The following is an 18,244-nucleotide window of genomic DNA, read 5'->3' on the forward strand; positions in this document are numbered from 1 at the left end:
CATCTGCAGGCTCTCCCAGCAGCAGCAGGACTGGGACCTTAAGGGCCCAGAGCTCAGGAAAACTGCTGAAAGCACTGTAGGGCCAGAGAACCATGGCAGAGCTCTCAGTGCTTTGGGAAAAACACTCTCATGGCACTGGGAAGAGCGTGGCACTCCCTTGGGTTTGCCTGCTCGTTCAGATGCCCAAGGTTTGACTCAGCTTTGCTGCCGCCTCATTTTCCCCACCAACATCTGTGGTTAGACCACAAATGCCCTGACAGGAAAACACCTTCTGAGACAGCCCTGAGCAAAGAGCTGCTGGGAGAGCAGAGCAGGTGAGTCACTCACTGAGTCACTCAGCAGGTAGAATATTTTGAAGGATAAAACCAGGTAATTTCCTTCAAAGTGAAATGCCAGCTACCCAGGCTGCCTTCACTGTGGAGAGCATCAGGTGAGGTGTTGGAGCTCTGTACAACATCCTGGCCAGAGACAAGCAATTCACATCCAGCATCAGCCTCCCAACCTTCATGACAGGTCAGCTAGCTACCATCCCATCAGCCAGGGCTGTGGTATCAAGCTCTAGGTGAAAGACTCAAGGTGTAATTCCTCATAATCCTTTGCTCCAGTCAGTCTGGTCTCTATGAGACAATAATTCTCCCTGAGAGTCGCCACCCCAGACTGGGTGTGCAGAGGGAGGCACTCCACCCTCCACTCTTTCTGTCAGCAATAAAGTCCACCCTCCAGCACAGCCTGTCCCCAGACTCCTGTCTGCCACTGAGCCCTTCCAGCACTTCCAGCCCTGCTCTCAGGATGCACAGGAAGCTCACTACCAGCATGGCAGTGGGCAAAGAGCATCCAGGCTGTCCTGCACTGTTCAGGACACTGGGTGAGCCCCAGCTCCTCAGTGAGATCAACCCCCTGTGGAAGCACAGAGCAGGAGGCACCTGGGGCTTTGGGAACAAAGCACTGGGGCCAAGCACCTCAAGACTGGTACCATGAATGCAGTGAGAACCTGAGTCCCTTTGGTACCACATGGCATCAGCTGTGCTTACTCACAGGCTCAGACATGCCTGTGGTACTGAGCCCCTGCCCACATGATGAACACATCTCCTTTTGCCAGTTCAGAGAGATATAGAGCAGTTAAATTCCAGCTTCTGAGGTCAAACTTTTCCAGAGTAACATCAGCAAACAGTCTTATCAGTAATATCTGCAAATATTCTTATCAGCAGAGGTCTCTGGCTCAGTATTGCCTTTAACTCTTTAACTCCTCAAGTCTCCCAGGCCCCCACAACACAAGGCAGACAGCAGCAGACCTTGCCCTGCAGCAGTCCATGCTGCAGCTGCAAACAGCATTTTTGCTGGTACCAGCCCAGGGCTGTCAGGCAGGTGTTTCTACTGAGCACAGCTGAGCCCCATGGGGCTAAAGAAGAACCACAATGCTCTGCTCTAACAGCACGACTCTCACGTGTTCCCATCCTCTTTCCACTTCAGATGAATGATGGGGGAGGAAAAATGGGGAACAAATTACTCTGCTAGCCCTGACAGTGAGGGAGTAATTTTCCAAGCTAGAGCCAAACAGAAGAGGGAAGAACTGACACAGAGCTTGGCTCTGCCCACCTCCAGCTCAGAAAGAAAAGCTCTGCTGAGCAAATGCTGTGCCTTTCAGAGGGTGCTAAGCAGCACTGAGTGCTCACTCTGGGAGGTAATAACTCCCAGCTGGTAATCTGGATCTGCATCTATTCACCTTTTCAGCATTTGCAGTTCATGCATGGGAAGCGGCACTGTGCTGTACCAAACCAAGGACACAGAGCTGAGAGGGTATTCGGAAGTCTTTTGTTCCAGAATCAAAAGAAGCCTTTCCTCCTCCTACTTGGGATTTGATGCTTTAGAAACTGGTTGCTCAGATACCAAACAAATCTTGTGTAGACTCCCTATTAAAACAAAAGCATAGAAATTTATGTAACCAAATCTCTGCTTTGGACTGTGACCTTACCAGGCCCTATTCATTAATTAGACTACACTGAAGCTTTACTCAGATCCAAAGCTGACAGAGGTGCAGCTCACTCTGTAGGATACACCCTTGCTGATGGGACACATACCAAACATGCTGTTTTAATCCCATGTTGACCACAGGTGACCTTGACATTAAATACAGTGTGGCAGAAAGATGTGTCCTACTTCTCCCTGTTAGCTGCTGTCTGTGAAGAAAAAAGCAAGTTTGGCTATCCAAGCCAATGAATTTTAGCTCAGCTGGCAGAAGGGCTGCACCCTCTGTGACAGCAAGTCTTGAGCTCTGACCCTAAAGAAAACCCATGTTCTTTGTGGTATCAAAACATGAAACTAGCACAGTGCTCCTGGCATTTCCACCTGCCTTCCTAGCTCCCAAGCCTCTGCAACAGAGGTTTTTATGGGAAAACACAGCTCTACTGCTCTGTGGCTCACTTTCCTGTTGCTGTAGGTTGTATCATGCTGGTCTCAAGCCCACACCCTCAGTGTAAGCTCCCTGCCTGACATCCTGCTGAACTGGGTGGTGAGGCTCACCTCACTCAGCTGACCACTCTGGTTTGCTCCTTTCTGAGCAGCCTTTGGGAACTGCCTGACCTGTCAGTCTGTCAGCAGCAAACCTTCAATTCCTCTTTCCTGTTTGCCTGCTGTCCTTCTCAATCTGCCTTTAGGTAAAGATAAGTTTAATGCTGATTTACCACAATAAGTACATGAGATATCTGAGTTTGGGGAAAATGACCAGGTAATAAATAAAAGGGACAGCTCAGGCCTGTTGAAGTCAAAGACTGATACTACACATGAGCATCCACGTGTGGAGGGATCACCTCTGTGGAGAAAGACTATTGGAACCAGCACCAATAAGCACTAGAGCTTAACAAAAATATATTTACTACCCAAGTCTAGCCATTTTACAAGTCCTGTAATGTCAAATCATCAGTGGTCACAGGAATATTTCTTATTTATGTCCATGAAATACTGATTCTGGAAATAAAAAGACCAACCCAACCCCCAGATATGTTACATCTCTTACAGGTGATGTGACATGTTACGAGCCTGCTGGTGGCATTGCTTTTTTGCCTTTTCTACAATAAGAAGCACTGTTTTCACACAGGCCATCAATAAGCCCTGAATGTTCTCATGGATAAGAGAAGTGCTGGAGGACTGATGTGCAAAACTGCTGTGTGTTCACAGCACCAATGACTGTACAGGCCATTCATTGATGAGTTGGACTCAATGATCCTTGTGGCTCTCTTCCAACTCATAATATTCTGTGATTCTGTGAAAATGACATCAAATGACACTTGTTCTTCACCTTCAGAATTCCTGACTTTCTGCTAACATTATTCAGATCTAGCAAGCAGGACATGAGGGACATAAAAGTACTTTAAGAAGTGAAAACAAGGTGATGCCACCTACATAAAAGAATCAAGCAAAGCAACAGAACATTAAATGGCTCTGGCAGATAGATTTTCTTATTCTTTTATCTAATTACAGAGTTTGGTCCCTTTGTCCAGTGTTAAATGCTTCATGGAAAGGAACTGCAACCATTTCCTGACAACAGCACAACCTAATAAGTCTTATGATAAGGAAATGCTTCCTGACATTAAGCCTGTTTCTTCTTTCCTCATTCATCTTCCACAGGTCAGAACTACTCTCTTCAACAGTCCCTGAAATCATCATTTTACTTCTACTCACCCTAGCAACCACAGATTAAGGCAGGTATTCTTTCAAGGCTCTTCCACTCCCATGCCTGCCCCAGTTCCCAAGGGGGAGCATTATCTGTGCTCACACTGCTTTGTCAGAATGTCCTGTCTGAAATCCAGGTGCTTCCAGCTGTTTGCAGTAACCTTGATGTGAACACATCAATATCAGAGGGAAACAAAGTCACATTAGCACTGTGCAATGCAATGCAAAAGATATCCCCCCAAACCAAGAATAAAGCTGCAAATATTACACAAAACTACTACCACAGGTCTCCTGTGACTTGACTATTTTTTTTAAAAGATATGCTCCTATTTCTCAACCAGTGGCATAAAATGGCTTCCAAAGATATTCCTTATCTGTGTGGACTACAGCAGAGACATTGGGATATAGAGAGGGGAAAAAAAAGATGGTTCCTTCCCCATGTGTCATCTGTATAAAAATTTTACGAGTCACTGCCAAAGAAGAAAGACTATCACATTATAGAAAGAATATCCACTTGTTTTGCAAAATCATTTGCTTGGGATGGCTTCCAAAACCATCTTACTTGGCTGAACATAAGCAGAGTTGCCTCTAGAGATGTTATGTGGCAAAGCCTTATAGGCAAAGCCTACTAATAATATTCCTGAAGCCTTTCCAGGGTCCATTGTAGTGAAAGCTTTGCCATGAATAGGACTAAATATGAAAGACAAGCATTCCAGTATTCCCTACTTGCCTAGCTGTGCTTTCACAAAATATTTTTTTCAAAATAGTAAAAAAAATGGTTTTGTTTTCCCCCTAGTCAGCATGGTTATAACTGTGGCCAGTATTTCCTGGGCATTACATGACAACTGAATTCAGATACTCTTAATCTTAATTGGGAAAACAGCTGAATATAAGTCAAGAGAGCAACAATATCAGTGCTAATAAAAATAAACTCAGATTTCTTTTCTTTTTTGGGGTGAAAGCAATGCTCATATTCCCACTGCAGCAGTGTTTCTGGAGCAGTGATTCTCCAAGATGCTTCATCAGGCACTGCCAAGTGGACCACATTTGTTTACAGAAGCATACAACTTCTGTGGTGCTTTCTATTAAAAACTAGATGGAAAAAGTGCAGGAAAATCTACAAGGAAGTTTAAGTGGTGACCCAGGTCAACTGACTCAAGAATTTGGGAATAGCTATTTTAAATCTACTCACTCTGAACAGGTTGTACTTGTAAAACTGAGAGTAACAAAAAGTGAGAATCTTGAATGCAAAATGCAAACAGGGTAATAATTTGCGAATCATCTGGGTGAGAGGCTTAATTGTTGAGTCCATTAGACACTGAATTTTAAAATTACCCATCTCAAGGTCAGAGATGGGTACTTGTGGAAAATCACTGTCACTCAATGTCCTAAAATAATCATACATGGTAGATTCAATATGGGCTGTGCTGCTCCCCCTCAACATTTAACTTTTAAAATTAAAAACTGCATGAAATTTGGTGAAATTCACCCTGAGAGAGCATGAACAAAGTTGTATTTGTAATAACAACTTATCGGGGATGCAATTTGTGTGTCTTGTGCTGATGTGTTCCACCCTGGCTGACTTTGGGAACTCTTAGCATGGAACCCTAGACTTAAAGCAAGAATCCTTAGAGACAGACTTAAAAAACCACCCATTTGTCCAGATCTGCAAAAGATCTGCCAGCCCACAGAGGCTGGCAAAATTTACCAGGCAGGGAATCCTATGTAGGTGATGAACCTGTCCATGGTGCCCAGAACAAATGTGCTGAAGGAGACTCTGAAGTCTGGGCTCTTGGCAGTACAGTTCTGCAGAAACACTGCTGTTCTTAAGGTCCCTGAAGCTGACAGCAAGATAGATGCCAACCTGCTTCTAAAAGTGGCTCTGAGAAATCACTGGCTGCATGATTGTGACACTCAGGGACTGAATGAAGCATGGCCTTGTAAGTGAAAGCCAAGCTCACCTTGCTTGGTGTGCTTTGAAACTCATCTGGGAAAATATGGCATCTTTCACCCATTTAAGAAAAAAACCCAAACATCTGTTACCTTCCACCTCAAAAGTCTTCTATCAAAATCAGGTTTAAGAAGTCACTACATTGCAAGCAGTCAGCAATGGTGAAAAACATGCTGCAGAGGACTAAGGACAAGGTTAAAGCTGACACAAAACCCAGCTGGTTTAAGCTCTGTTTTTTTTTTTATTAAAACTGAAGTTAAAGTAGAAGGAGCTGCTTCACTACATCCCTGGACCTCAACTCCCATCCTACAGCAATTAGAAATGGCAAGATGGGGGGAAGGAAAGAAGGTGCACAACACTCAATTGCCTGTGTTTTCCTCAAAGGATTTGCTCTATATGGGCATCATGTAAGCACATGAAAGGACAGGAGAAAAATCTCCCCACTAGGCCAAGAACAGTATGAAAAGCCATCAGCAGGCCTTAAAAGCAGGGAGATTCAGCTCCCCAGTGCATCCATTCCGAGCAGAGACAAACACAGGTTTCAGATTTTTTTGTTGCTGTTTTGAACATGCCCCATTGTTGGCAGTATTTTAAGTAGCCAGCTAATGAGACCTGAAGCCCAACAGATCTCCTACACAAGTACCTGTGGCATCAATGTTAATATTTAACAAGGTCAGCATTGTTATTACAGCAATTACAAAGAGGACCAACAGTGCTAAACACATTATTTCAAAGTGTTACGCTGATCATTTACCATGCTCTCCTTAACTTCAAAGGTCTGACTTTCCCCACAGCACCATGGAGCAAAGTGCAGGTCCATTGCTTCACATATTTTTGTCCCCAATTTGGAGTGCTGGGTGTGGCTCACAGAGGGAACAGACCCTCGACCATCTGTTGAGGCACAAAACGGATTTAGCAAGACAAGCGTAGGAGCTGAGCAAGTAAAATCTCAGTCATTCTAGCAATTACCCTACTTACTTTGCACTTCCCATGATCAGCTGGCTGGTCTGTTCCCTAGAACAACCAGGGATTGTGGGGTTTCTTGCTGGCAGTTGCAGTTTTTCCCTGCAGCTGAAGCAAATTCATTCTCTATGGTACATCCCCCTGCTCTGTAGCGAGGCACACGTGCCAGGAATTCTGCTGGGGGCTTCCCTAGAACTTTCCTCCCAGCCTTATATTTTTTTTTTTTCTGGGAGAGATCTAGTTAGCTTGATCTTTCATCTGACCCAACAGAGCTTAGCTAAATTCATCCAGCCCACATTTAGGGAAAAATACAGCAGCATGGAGTCATCTGTTGAGTATTCTCATGACTCCTCAGCAAGGAGTCATCTGTTGAGTATTCTCATTTCATGCTTCAAGAGATGTTAACACCTGTGTCACTTCTCCATCCCATACACCAGATACCTCTGCACACCCTTAACAGCAGAGAGCTCTCAGCAAAGGCTCCCTGCACTGATTAGACAGCAAGTCCACTGAATACAAATAAAGCAGTCACTTGTGCAAACCCAAGATGGTAAGTACAGGATGTTAATAAAATTCTGTACACATCTTTAGGTACATTTTCTCTGGATATGAGATTCAAAACACAAGTGTTGTAAATGGAAGTCTCCTTCCTTTATCTGCTCTAAGTGTATCTCAGCTGAGGTTATGAGAAAAGTATATTAAAATGGAAAAACAAGTCACTGGTTTCTTCAGTATCAGAAATAGTGAATAATGTTTTAAAGATTAATTCATAACTGCAGCTCCACTCAGTGAAATTCAGCTGTGTACTATTCAATTCCTCTATAAGAATCACAGGCTATAAAAATCCCTGTATTTAGAAGTATTTTCTGAGGGCCAAAATGGAAAGAGCATTTTTCAGTTTGGAAGATTAAGTACATTTTTGGTATTTTATTATCATTGTTATCAGCTTTTACAGAACAGAAATCAAAGCTTTTATATATGTACATATATATATATAAAATAAGTCCACCATCCATAAGAACACAAAGATTCTCAAACAGATCTTTACTTTTTCTATGCTTTTTTTTTTTTTCACTAGCACCAAGAAGGATTTTAACTTTATGGCTAATAAAACAATTTGATAGATATATTTAAGTAGATTTCAAGTCAGGTAGACTCAAAGACCAAAGGAGTCATCATGGTAATTTCACTCAGCTTCTAGTGTGATACCAGGCACAGAACATTCTAAAACACTTCCTGCACTAAACCCAAACCTCACTTCCCATCTCAATTTCAAGCAGTGAGAAATCCATAACTGATAAACTCAGATATTGCTATAGCAGACTAGGGAGATAATTTCATTCATCCAGACACTTTAATCTTTATTGGTAGAGCTCTGGTTTTAGTAATTCACAAAAGATAATGACTGCAACTCAACTTTCGCTTTCCAGTAATTAAAATCCAGTCCTATATATTACAAGTTCTCTTCTTGATGTGAGAGTGGTTAACTACAGTAACTCATTATCAAAAAATCAGGGTGATTTACCTTGTTTGGCACAGGATCCATCAGTCTTTCCCAGCTATTAGCCACTAAAATACTGTTTCCAACATGTAACCTTGGCTTTTAGGAAGGCTGCAAGAGGAATAACAGCTGGAAACACAGCTGGAAATCCTCAACCCAGTCTTACCTCTCTACTCCTGACAGTAGGGATGGGATGCAGACAGGGCCAGTTAGTGTAAAATCTGGACACCTAAGAATTTACACCAAAGTAATGAGGAGAACTCCATACCTTCATAAACAATTTATGCTTCACTAATTGCTAATTGACCAGGATAAGCCATAGGCATACAAGCACTTGAGTTTCAAGCCTTTATACTTAGAACAGCATTTACTGAAAAGGTGTATCAAGGTTGCTCCTTGAAATCTACCCAGAACTGGCTGAAACAACTAGCAAAAGCTCCCTCAGTAAAGGGAGTTCCAAGAGAAAAGCAAAATATAAACCAGAATGTTACACAAGACTGAAATAACCCACAAGTGCTTTTGAAATGCTTGGCAGAACTCATCTATTGCAAAGTAATGTAGGGGAGTTATGGGGCTCTGATGTTCACAAGTGTGTGGGAAGAAGGGAGGATCCTGGTCTATTCCATCAGACACTCTTGGAACAGGTAATGGAGGCTGAAGAATTGTGAAACTTTTTATTGCACAAATAAACTATGTTTAGACAATGACCCAAGTTCATAATTAAGTGCTTCTCATTGTAATTTTCCTGGTAGTAGCACTGTTCCACATCAACACTTCTACCACCTTACCTAAGGAATTAGTATATTTTCTTTGACACTTGTTAGTGAAAGACTTTCTCTGTACCATTTAACATGATCCTATCTATTTTTATTGCTGTGAGACAAAGAAAACCAGGAGTTTCTCATCTGTCTAAGATAGCTGGTTTCACAACAACTCATCACAGACATCTTCCTTAAGCTGTGACATCAGGATTACTCCTGCACAATAGCGAGGAGCCAGTGCTGTAAGGAGACTACTATTTCCCTGCAGGAGTCAGAGAAGCAGCTGAACCAGTTTGTCAAGATAAAAGCTATGATAATTAGCAAGGACACTGCCATCTGAATCTGAACAGGATTCCTGGGGCTGGAAGTGTGTTGAAGAGTCAGAAGCCTCATTAATCACTGTTATATTCTCTTGTGTGAAGTTACCCAGGTCCCTGCTCAGCCAGGAAACAGCTCTCTCCTTTGGGAAGCAAAGCCAAGGTGTTCTCTCTTAAACCCCAGCTGCAGTTCCAGTAAAATGCCAGAAACACAGGAAGTCCTCAGATAATGAATAATTCAAGGAAGGGTGCAGTTACAGCACATGTGGTACAATCACCATTTTCTGCTGCACCATTTTCTAGCTGGAACCACAAATGAATATTTTTCACTGAGAGCTAAAATATTCCAGATGCAATTTTTGTTCAGCGTGCAAGGAAAGAAATTTGTTTACTTCTATTACAGCAATACTATCTTAATATGGATGCAACAAGCTTAATATTAAAATGAGAGATGTGTTTAATTGCCTTTGCTTGAATGATGAACATTTTCCTGGCTTGACACCCCTGTTACAATTTAAAAAAACAGATAAAATAAACTTCACAGCATTCAGGTCCTTACATTGTCATTACCATGTTGTCTGGGGCTACATTAGGGCTCAGTCTTTCACAACAAAATGACTGTCAGACATAGAGAATTCTCTTGTAAATCACACAAAAGATGAGTCTTACCACAGTAATTTATTTCTTAAAAATCTAATTTATTGCACTTTGTCTTAAAGCACAAACAAAACCAAAAACTAAATACAGAAATAAAAGTAAAAAAAAACCCATCCTAATTTTGTTGAAACTACCCTAAAAAGTAGTCTGTAAGAGCTCTTGACACCAATCAAATATTAAGGACCATAGCAAGGAACAGTATTATACAGTAAATAAACAACTAGCAAGCTCAAACCATTACTAAGATGACTTTGAAAAATGTAATACAAAAGTGTCACTATTAAATAATGCCATTGTACTTGAGCATCTGGTGCTTGGAGGGCACAGAGAAGTTGTTCTTTCTCATGTCCTTTCTCCAAAGTGATTGACTCGGGAGTTGCCACAAGATACTTTTAAGCTGAATTTCAGCTTCTTTGGGGTCCTCAAGACACCAAGCTATGCTTGCATAAAACAGACTGGGTTACTTCACAAGCTGGTTCCATTACCATCCACTTCCAGACAGGCTAAAAGAATCCCTCTGGGGTAATCTCTGTATGGAGATGAGACAGCAAAGAAGCAAACAATCTGTGAAAGGGAATTAAATCTGTCCTTCCTGTACGACTGAGATTCAATTGAGAACTGTAAGCCAATGCCACAAGTGCTACTAAAAAAAAAAAAAACATAACTTCTCTCTCTCCCAGTTCACATTCTCACCTTGCACCATGTTTGTTCCAAGTTTAGTGCAGTACACGCATGAACTATTCTGAAAGAGAACAGAGGTTCAAAAGAAAACACATCCTTCTCCATTTGTGTTAAGTTCTGAAAACAGAAACATCCTCACTTTTCAACTCTTGGCCTTTCTTGAAGCTGGCTCTCTTACAGTATTGGTTAGCAGCTGCTTAAAACATTCTGATGATTTATAAACTTAGAACAAACACAAAATAACTCCTCTGCCTACATACTGAACTCAGGTTCTCTCATCTACAGTTCTATTGCTTAAAAAAGATGAGGTATCTTTCCAAGAAGATTTAGTATAAAGAAAAATAAACTGCAATGATTAACTTAGTTATTTCCCAGTTCATCACATACTCCTGTTGCAACATCTGTTAAGTATAAGACACTTCAAAATTTAGCTAACATAGCTAAAAATCAGAATATTGTTAAGTATTTTCTCACAATATCACAATTTTAAATGGGATATATAGGTAATTCTATCAATTACCATTTTATTCTTAACAAATTTAAGTTTGGTACTCAAAACAATATGAGTCCAAATGTTAAAGCACTGGCTGGAGGCACAAATACAGCACAACAGGAATTATGAAAGCTGCCTTGTACATTCCTGCTTTGTACTACAAACTCAACAAGCGACCTTTCCTTACTCCAAACTGGGACTCACCCCCAAAACTCTGTCAGCTTCCTGATGGCTATGGAAATGGGCAAAAGTCCCCCTGATATTAGGTGTAATCCAAACCTCTACCTTGTGAATGAAGCCAAATTATGAACAAAATTTCTGGAAATGGAAGGTTAGTATAGCCTCACAATTATTTATATGGAAATGGATCAAACTAAGTTCATTCTAACAATACTGTGTAATCATGATGTTCTCAGATCTTGCTAAGAAATACGTCACCATATTTTCTTCCATGCTGCAAGGAAAAATAATTCTAAATAAATGTACAAGAACCACGGAGTGATCCCATCAGTATGGTATGGAGTTCCAAATACAAGAAGAAATTGAGAAATGCTTGATGTTTCACTGTAGAGAAATATTTAATGCAACAGAATTCCTTCTCAAAATCAGTACATTAGTTGCATGCTGTTGTGAAGTACTCACTTTCATTGCTAGTAAGGTTAACTTAAAAGTTATATTTCCAAAGGAGCTTTTACAGTAGTAGGGTATAACAATTGCAGTATGCCACACCTAAAGAGTCTCCCAAAGGATTATGTAACAAACATTAGAACTCACAGCTTGGGGGCTATTTAACAGGTCAGTTTTCCAATACAAAAGTGCTAATATCACAGGTCCAATATGAGTGGCTTTTAGATCCAATATTCTGTACATACATTACAGAAATTCTGTCCTCCTGGTTTTTTCACTGCTTCACAAGCTTGACAGACTTCATATCACTTCCCATTCATCTTCCAGATCATCAGGGTGAAGCAGAACAGAGGTGTCATTATTTTTCTGCAAACTATGGGAATGGCTAAAGGTCTTAGTGAGGCGCTGGAGCAGAGATCCAGTAGTACTGATCGCCCACAGTTCATCTAGAGGGGTCACTGCAAAGCATAAATTATCCATCTTTTAATTACAGTAGCAGCTTCCAAGTCTAAACACAGAATAAATAATATTTGGATCTGTTTTCCCAATTATAGCCAGAGAAGGTTTTTACTAATGTGATAAAAACACCCTTGGTGAAACACAGTGTGTGCGGCTCTCCCTGCATATGGCCAGCTTGAGCACCATCAGGTAGAGCTCAAAGCAGACTCAAAGCAGACATCCCAACGTTTTGGACAGACTGCCATGCAGAACCAACTTGCCTGTTAAACGTGAGACATTCCCAGGAATCTTTTTCCAGTAGTCTCCCGCAGGGTTCTTGTCGGTGACGCCGTAGCGGCGAGCGACGTCTCCGTTGGGGCAGCGCGCCCACACCGTCCTGGCACTCAGAGCCAGCTGGCAGGCCTGCAAACCTGCAGGGACATGAGCAGGGAATAACCAGGCTGTCCTGCACTCTAAACACACTTGCAGAAAGTACTCTGAGAGCAGACATCAAGACTATAAGAGTTTTTGTATTTTCTTGCATGAAGCGCTGGTGAACAAAAAAAGGTTTTTAACTGCAGACTTGGCACTCCCTGCATCTATTGACCGTAAGGGTTATCCCAACATGGATATAATTTGTTACGTGGCCACAGCCACAAGCAACATCCAATTAGAGGACCTTCATAACATGCTTTTGGAGCCCCCACTGTATGTGACTACCACATAGGGAGTAAGCCAACAATTACAATCTTAATTTGTCTAAAAATGGTTAATATTACAGACATTGTGGACTCTTGCCCTCTCTTCACAACAGTACTCTGCAACTAAGTGCCATGAGTTAATGCAGTGACAAATCTTTAAAAAGCAGACAGCATCGATGCAGTTATTTAGAAGGAAAGAAATGAAATTTAGTTTTATTTAAAGGCAAGGCAAAAGTGTAATTACCTAATCCACAACATATCCAGCACACAGAATTAGTAGAAAGATGTGAGAAATAGTGTAAGGTTTTTGTTACCCACATCTAGGTAAGAAACATCATGTGATATCATAATTAAATACAAAATCCCCCAGCACAACAGTCTCCCTGCTGCTTAGGAATTCTGCTTTAGTTTTAATTGAAAGGGAACTGTACCACTTACTAATTGAGTGGCAGCAGCCTGAAATAACACATCAGAAATTCATTTTAAAAATTGTATTTCTCCCAGTTAACTACTCAGTGTTTTTAAGTAAAACCAAGGTCCTCTTTAAAAAATAACCCTTATCAAACACTTGATTGGAAAAAAAATAAATTAAGCATTACTATCTAATTTAAAAAGCAACAAGAAAAAAAAAACTAAATGAAACAAAACTACTGAGAAAATGGCAGAAGCAACAAGGAACTGATGCATTAATTTTTACCTGGAACATGTTCCCAGTCAGTGCCTACAGGCATTTCATCTGTAATTCCAACTCGTACGTGGACATTCCATTTGCTATCAATTGCCCACAACATCTGATCATTTGGACTTGAATGAATGCTGACCAAGTTGATTCCTACTGGCTATAAAAATTAAGCATAGTATTTAAACTTTGAACTACTATATCTTTGTACTATTGTAGCATTTGTTTTTCACAGATGTACACAAGAGCAGTAAAATATTTACCAGATACTAAAAACAGAGAGAAATGTATCTGATATTTTATGTGTTATTGTACACAATTATCCATTTTCCAAGAACTTTGGCCCTCTGTAAGTGCAAAAGGAACATGAATGAATGTATCATTACTCATAGTGATATTAATATTTAAAGTTCAGTATTCAAGTCTAATAGTGTTAGTATTTGCTTAACCACTGCTATTCCAATCAGATACAGTTTGAGCTGCAAGTTGGAAGAAGGAGCTCTTCCAAAGAAATGCACAAAATGCATTATTTTCCTCTTGCCTGACAGAAAGTTTTCCTAACATTAATAAACCTACACTTGACTTCTAAGCATATTCTAAAGCAGTACATTTCTACAGTCTGAATGTCTCCTCTTTGCAAGGAAATGATGATCTGCCTTCTTGCCTGTACTCCATTCCACAGGAATACACCCATGGAACTCACTGCAGAGCACTGCAGTACTGGAGCACCTCACCTGCAGGAGAGGATCCACACCACTGCCCACTGGCAAACACAAGTGAAACACACTTCCCATTCTGCTCCCAGGCATGTCCTCACTCCACCTGCTTCTACAGAGATTTGTCTTAACTACTGTTCAAAATCAGTGGCACTGATGTAATATCATGACTTTGTAGCAAAAGCTATCATCCCATCAGGTTGAATGATTGCAAATATCCTGCAAAACATGGACTTTAAATAAAACATGGATATCAAAGAAAAAAAAGTTTTTCTCCACACCAGCCCAGTAAAGGCACTGCAGAAGACAGTATGATGTCTGAAATACATCATCTCACAAAGCAGCACTGCATGCCCTGCTTTAGCCTCATGGGCATAAGCTGAAATTCCAGAGTAACTAAATAGAAGAGCAAGTAGCTCTCTGTATGTATAAACCAAGGGATACAGAAGCATGATCTGCATGTATATACAAGCACACAGCCCAGTCCCAGATGGGCCTTCTGTGTACATAACAGTTCCCTGCTTTGGTTTTGCTTTTAAAATGTTGGTGCTGACTTGGGTCTGACCAAGCTACAACCAAATCTGACTTGCATCACCAAATCAATCCTGTCTGTTTAGGTTTCAAGGCCCCTGACAGACTATCTTCTCATGTTTTTCCTCTCATTAGGTATTTGCCCTTTGTTGGAAGCTTGAGGCTGGTAGAGCCTTGATCAAGTGTTTACCTGTGGTCACAGTAAATTCACAAGTGGCTGCAGTTTGAACACTTAAAAGTAAAGCCACTAATTGTCTTGAAAAGCACTGACTACATAGAATACACAGCTGCTTAGTTATTTTCAGATTGGTATTAAACTACTGTCTTGAACAAAAATCTCAACCAACAAAAAAACCCCAAAAAACAAAACAACAACCAACAACAAACCCAACCCCAAAACAACAAACCACACCAAAAAAATCTCCAAACATATCCAAAACCAACCCATCAAATGCCCAAACCACACTAAAAACAAAACACCCCAAAATCCCACATGATTTTCCCATTTGGACTTGTGCCCCTTTTCTGGAAGTGATCCTTACTCCTGGCCCAGTTTCCATTTCTCCCCTCCATTTTTCATTTGCTTCTTTCTGCAGCCCCCTTGGCTCTCACTCCCCCCTGTCCCTGCTCACATCCCTCCAGGGCAGCTCCCTGCTCCATCTCATCCCTCACCACACCCCTGCAGTCCCAAGTTTTCACACAAGGGAGCTGGGCAGTTATCAGCTTGTGCAGGCTGGAGTATTGCATGGAGACCTCTGCCTTTCATCTTTTTTTTTTATATTTCATTTTTTTTAATCCACTTATCTCCTTCTTACCACGTTCTTCTAAATAGCCACCTCTTTCCCAGATCTAGGACTGTCTGTCACCTTTCCCCCATGTCCCTCACACCACAGACTGGCAGTGTGTCTGTCTATGCTCTGCAATACACTTCATGCTCCAACCAGGGTCTGTCCCAAACTGTGCCTGACACCTTGGTGGAATTTTGTTGCTGAACTGTTGAGATTTGTGCACCTTGCTCCCCACTCTCATATGGCAGGATCCCAAGCCTCTCTTCTACTGTCATTCTCTCTAGAAGAGAATTCTCTGAGAAAGAGCTGGAGGAGTATTTCCCTCCAAAAACACTTACTGTTTAAACCTGCTACCTAAGCCTCTGCATTATTACAGATTTAGAGGCAGTGGAAGCTAACAAAAGCAGAGGAAACACCCAAAAGGAGAGCCACAAAAGGAGTTGTATGAATCTCAGCTAAATTGCTCCTGACACCACTGCAGGCTCAAGTGTAATCAAAGCAATTACTTCTACCCTATTCTGCACCACCAACACATTTCAGAAACAAATCCAATCATCAAATTCAAAATGTGTTTAAAAGCTTGGCCAAATAGCCTTCTCATTCTTTGCTTTTCTAAGTGGGCTCACTTCATCCTTCAGTTTCCCTGCCCCTCTGGGTATTTCACTTCCAGCTTCTCTTCTTCAGGCTACTCAGCAATTTCTGATAACCTCACATCAATAAAACAACTCTCCTACTACTACTGCAAAGGATCCAGGCAATTCCTCCACCCCTCAGCTTTCTGCTGTGGAACAGCCAGGAAAGGACACAACTGACAGGACACAGAGTGACATCATTATGTGCAGCAGCTTTTGGCACAAACCAGGAAATTTGTTTGGAAACAAATACAGGCAATTCTTAGAGCTTGTTGCAAAGGTTTGACTTCTGGATTATTTTTCACACATCTACAACAAGAAGCCACTCTCATGGCTACCACAGTAAGGTGGATTAAATTAATTTTAAATTTTCTTGACATAATGAACTATTTTCTTAGAACAATCATGCTGTTATTATCTCAGATATATCCAATTTTCACTAAGTTTTAATTACCATAAGCATGCTTTAAGTATTTTATAAGTTATATAACAAGAAAATCTCTACAGCTGCAGCTAAAGGTTAAATAGAGTTCTCTCATAGCACTAAAGAGAGATATCTCTGCAAATTCATAAATCTGCTGATAACATTTTAGAGACTGATAACCATGAAAATTGATAAATTATTTCAGCGTAGCCTTTACCCAGCTGGTTTAACTTCCAACAGCATTCATGAGATTTATATACCTTGACTGTGAAACATGTCCTATTTGTAATTTACTGGAGAATCTGGAATTTTAAAGAACCTGGCAGCAGTTTCTCAGCCTTCCTGCTCTGATACACCAAATTCTGTTTATACATTTATCCACAATATGAACAGCATTGTGAGAGATCAACTTGTGATGGATCATTCATGGATCCAGTGCTATTTGATAAAAAATTGCAGAATGTTGTTTTTCTATTACTTGGGGTGCCAAACATTTCTAAACTCTAAAAATCTCACAAGTCTGACTGTTTTAGCCAGTCAGATCTGAATGCAGATTCCCCATCCTGCAAACACCCCAGTCGCTCCCTGTCTTTTGATATGAAGAATTTCCACCAGGATCATGGACTGCAACACTATCAGCTATGTCCTTTTCAACATAAAAGCAATATACTGAGAGCTGTGGATATATCTGTCCTCTGCTACAAATAAAAACAAAGAAAACCAGCTTGCCACATGTCTGTTGTGAAAACAGTGTTGATAAAATGAAATAAACTTGAAGGAATCACATAATTGGCAAATTGTTAAATTATATCAAGAAACAATGTCTATGCTAAACATATTTAAGTTACCAAGTTGTCCATTAGCTTTATAATTCTGTGCAAGTTACTTCCTCTCTTTTGCACACCACAGAGAAATAAACTTCAGTGTAAGAATTTAACTTATTGGTAATAGTATCAAACTAAATCCAAAGTAAAAACAAACACATTTCTCCACCCAGTCTCCCCTACATACTACTCAAAAGTTTTCTCTTATTAGTCACAGCTGAACCCAAATGGTTAAAGTTCCCTGTCAAGGAAGAAAGGACAAGCACACACACACAAAAAAGGCACCAGAACATTTTCCACGTCACTTTTCAGGAGCACAGAGTCCATGTACCAGCAAACCTCCATTATCTCTGTTCTGCTGCAAATATGCAGGATAAGGAAGACTAAACAGAACATTATCAGTCTGGCCAAGCCCAATCCTTTTTGTAACAGGTTGGTGGCTCCATTCAGCACAAATGTTCTCCTTGCCTTCCAAAGACAAAGCAGAAACACCTTCAGCTGGTCCAGGCCAGACTGTAAGAAGGTCACAAATCAGGGATACTTCTCACACTCTTGAGTATTATGAGTGCATCAGAGTAATCTGACTATTTTCATGACTAACAGCATCCAGACCCTCCTAATGAGGATAGCAAAGAATGCAACTTAGAGATACTCTCCCCCAGGAAAGGCCTATTTACATATTATTTTCTGAGGTCCATTTGAATGAAGGTTATAAAGCCCTTTCAGCATTTGCTTGCTAAATTAAGTGTTTTTTTCTCTGCAGAGAAGATCAAGGCATTATACAGGAGTAGGAAAGATGAATCTATGTTTGGTCTTTCTTGATGCCACATGTTATTCAGAAAACCTGGCATTAACATAACTATTTATTGTCTGTAAAACTGGAGCATTATT

The 18,244-nt window shown here is 40.8% G+C and overlaps 1 protein-coding gene across 3 annotated transcripts in view; it reads right to left on the reverse strand.

Moving 5' to 3' along the window:
• Positions 1-9,821: 9,821 nt before the first annotated feature.
• TECPR2 (tectonin beta-propeller repeat containing 2) overlaps positions 9,822-18,244 on the reverse strand; it is a 43,129-nt gene continuing 34,706 nt past the window's right edge. For all 3 annotated transcript variants that reach the window (XM_071426416.1, XM_071426415.1, XM_071426418.1), the window contains 3 exons: positions 13,457-13,598; positions 12,340-12,489; positions 9,822-12,078 (listed from right to left, as the gene is read on the reverse strand). In XM_071426416.1, coding sequence (XP_071282517.1) covers positions 11,921-12,078; positions 12,340-12,489; positions 13,457-13,598 — 450 coding nt within the window. In that variant the 3' untranslated portion in view covers positions 9,822-11,920. The remainder of the gene's footprint in view (positions 12,079-12,339; positions 12,490-13,456; positions 13,599-18,244) is intronic.

This window comes from Agelaius tricolor, unplaced genomic scaffold, assembly GCF_023055355.1.
Source record: "Agelaius tricolor isolate 1412-34295 unplaced genomic scaffold, bAgeTri1.0.p SCAF_5, whole genome shotgun sequence".
NCBI classification, from domain to species: Eukaryota; Metazoa; Chordata; class Aves; order Passeriformes; family Icteridae; genus Agelaius; species Agelaius tricolor.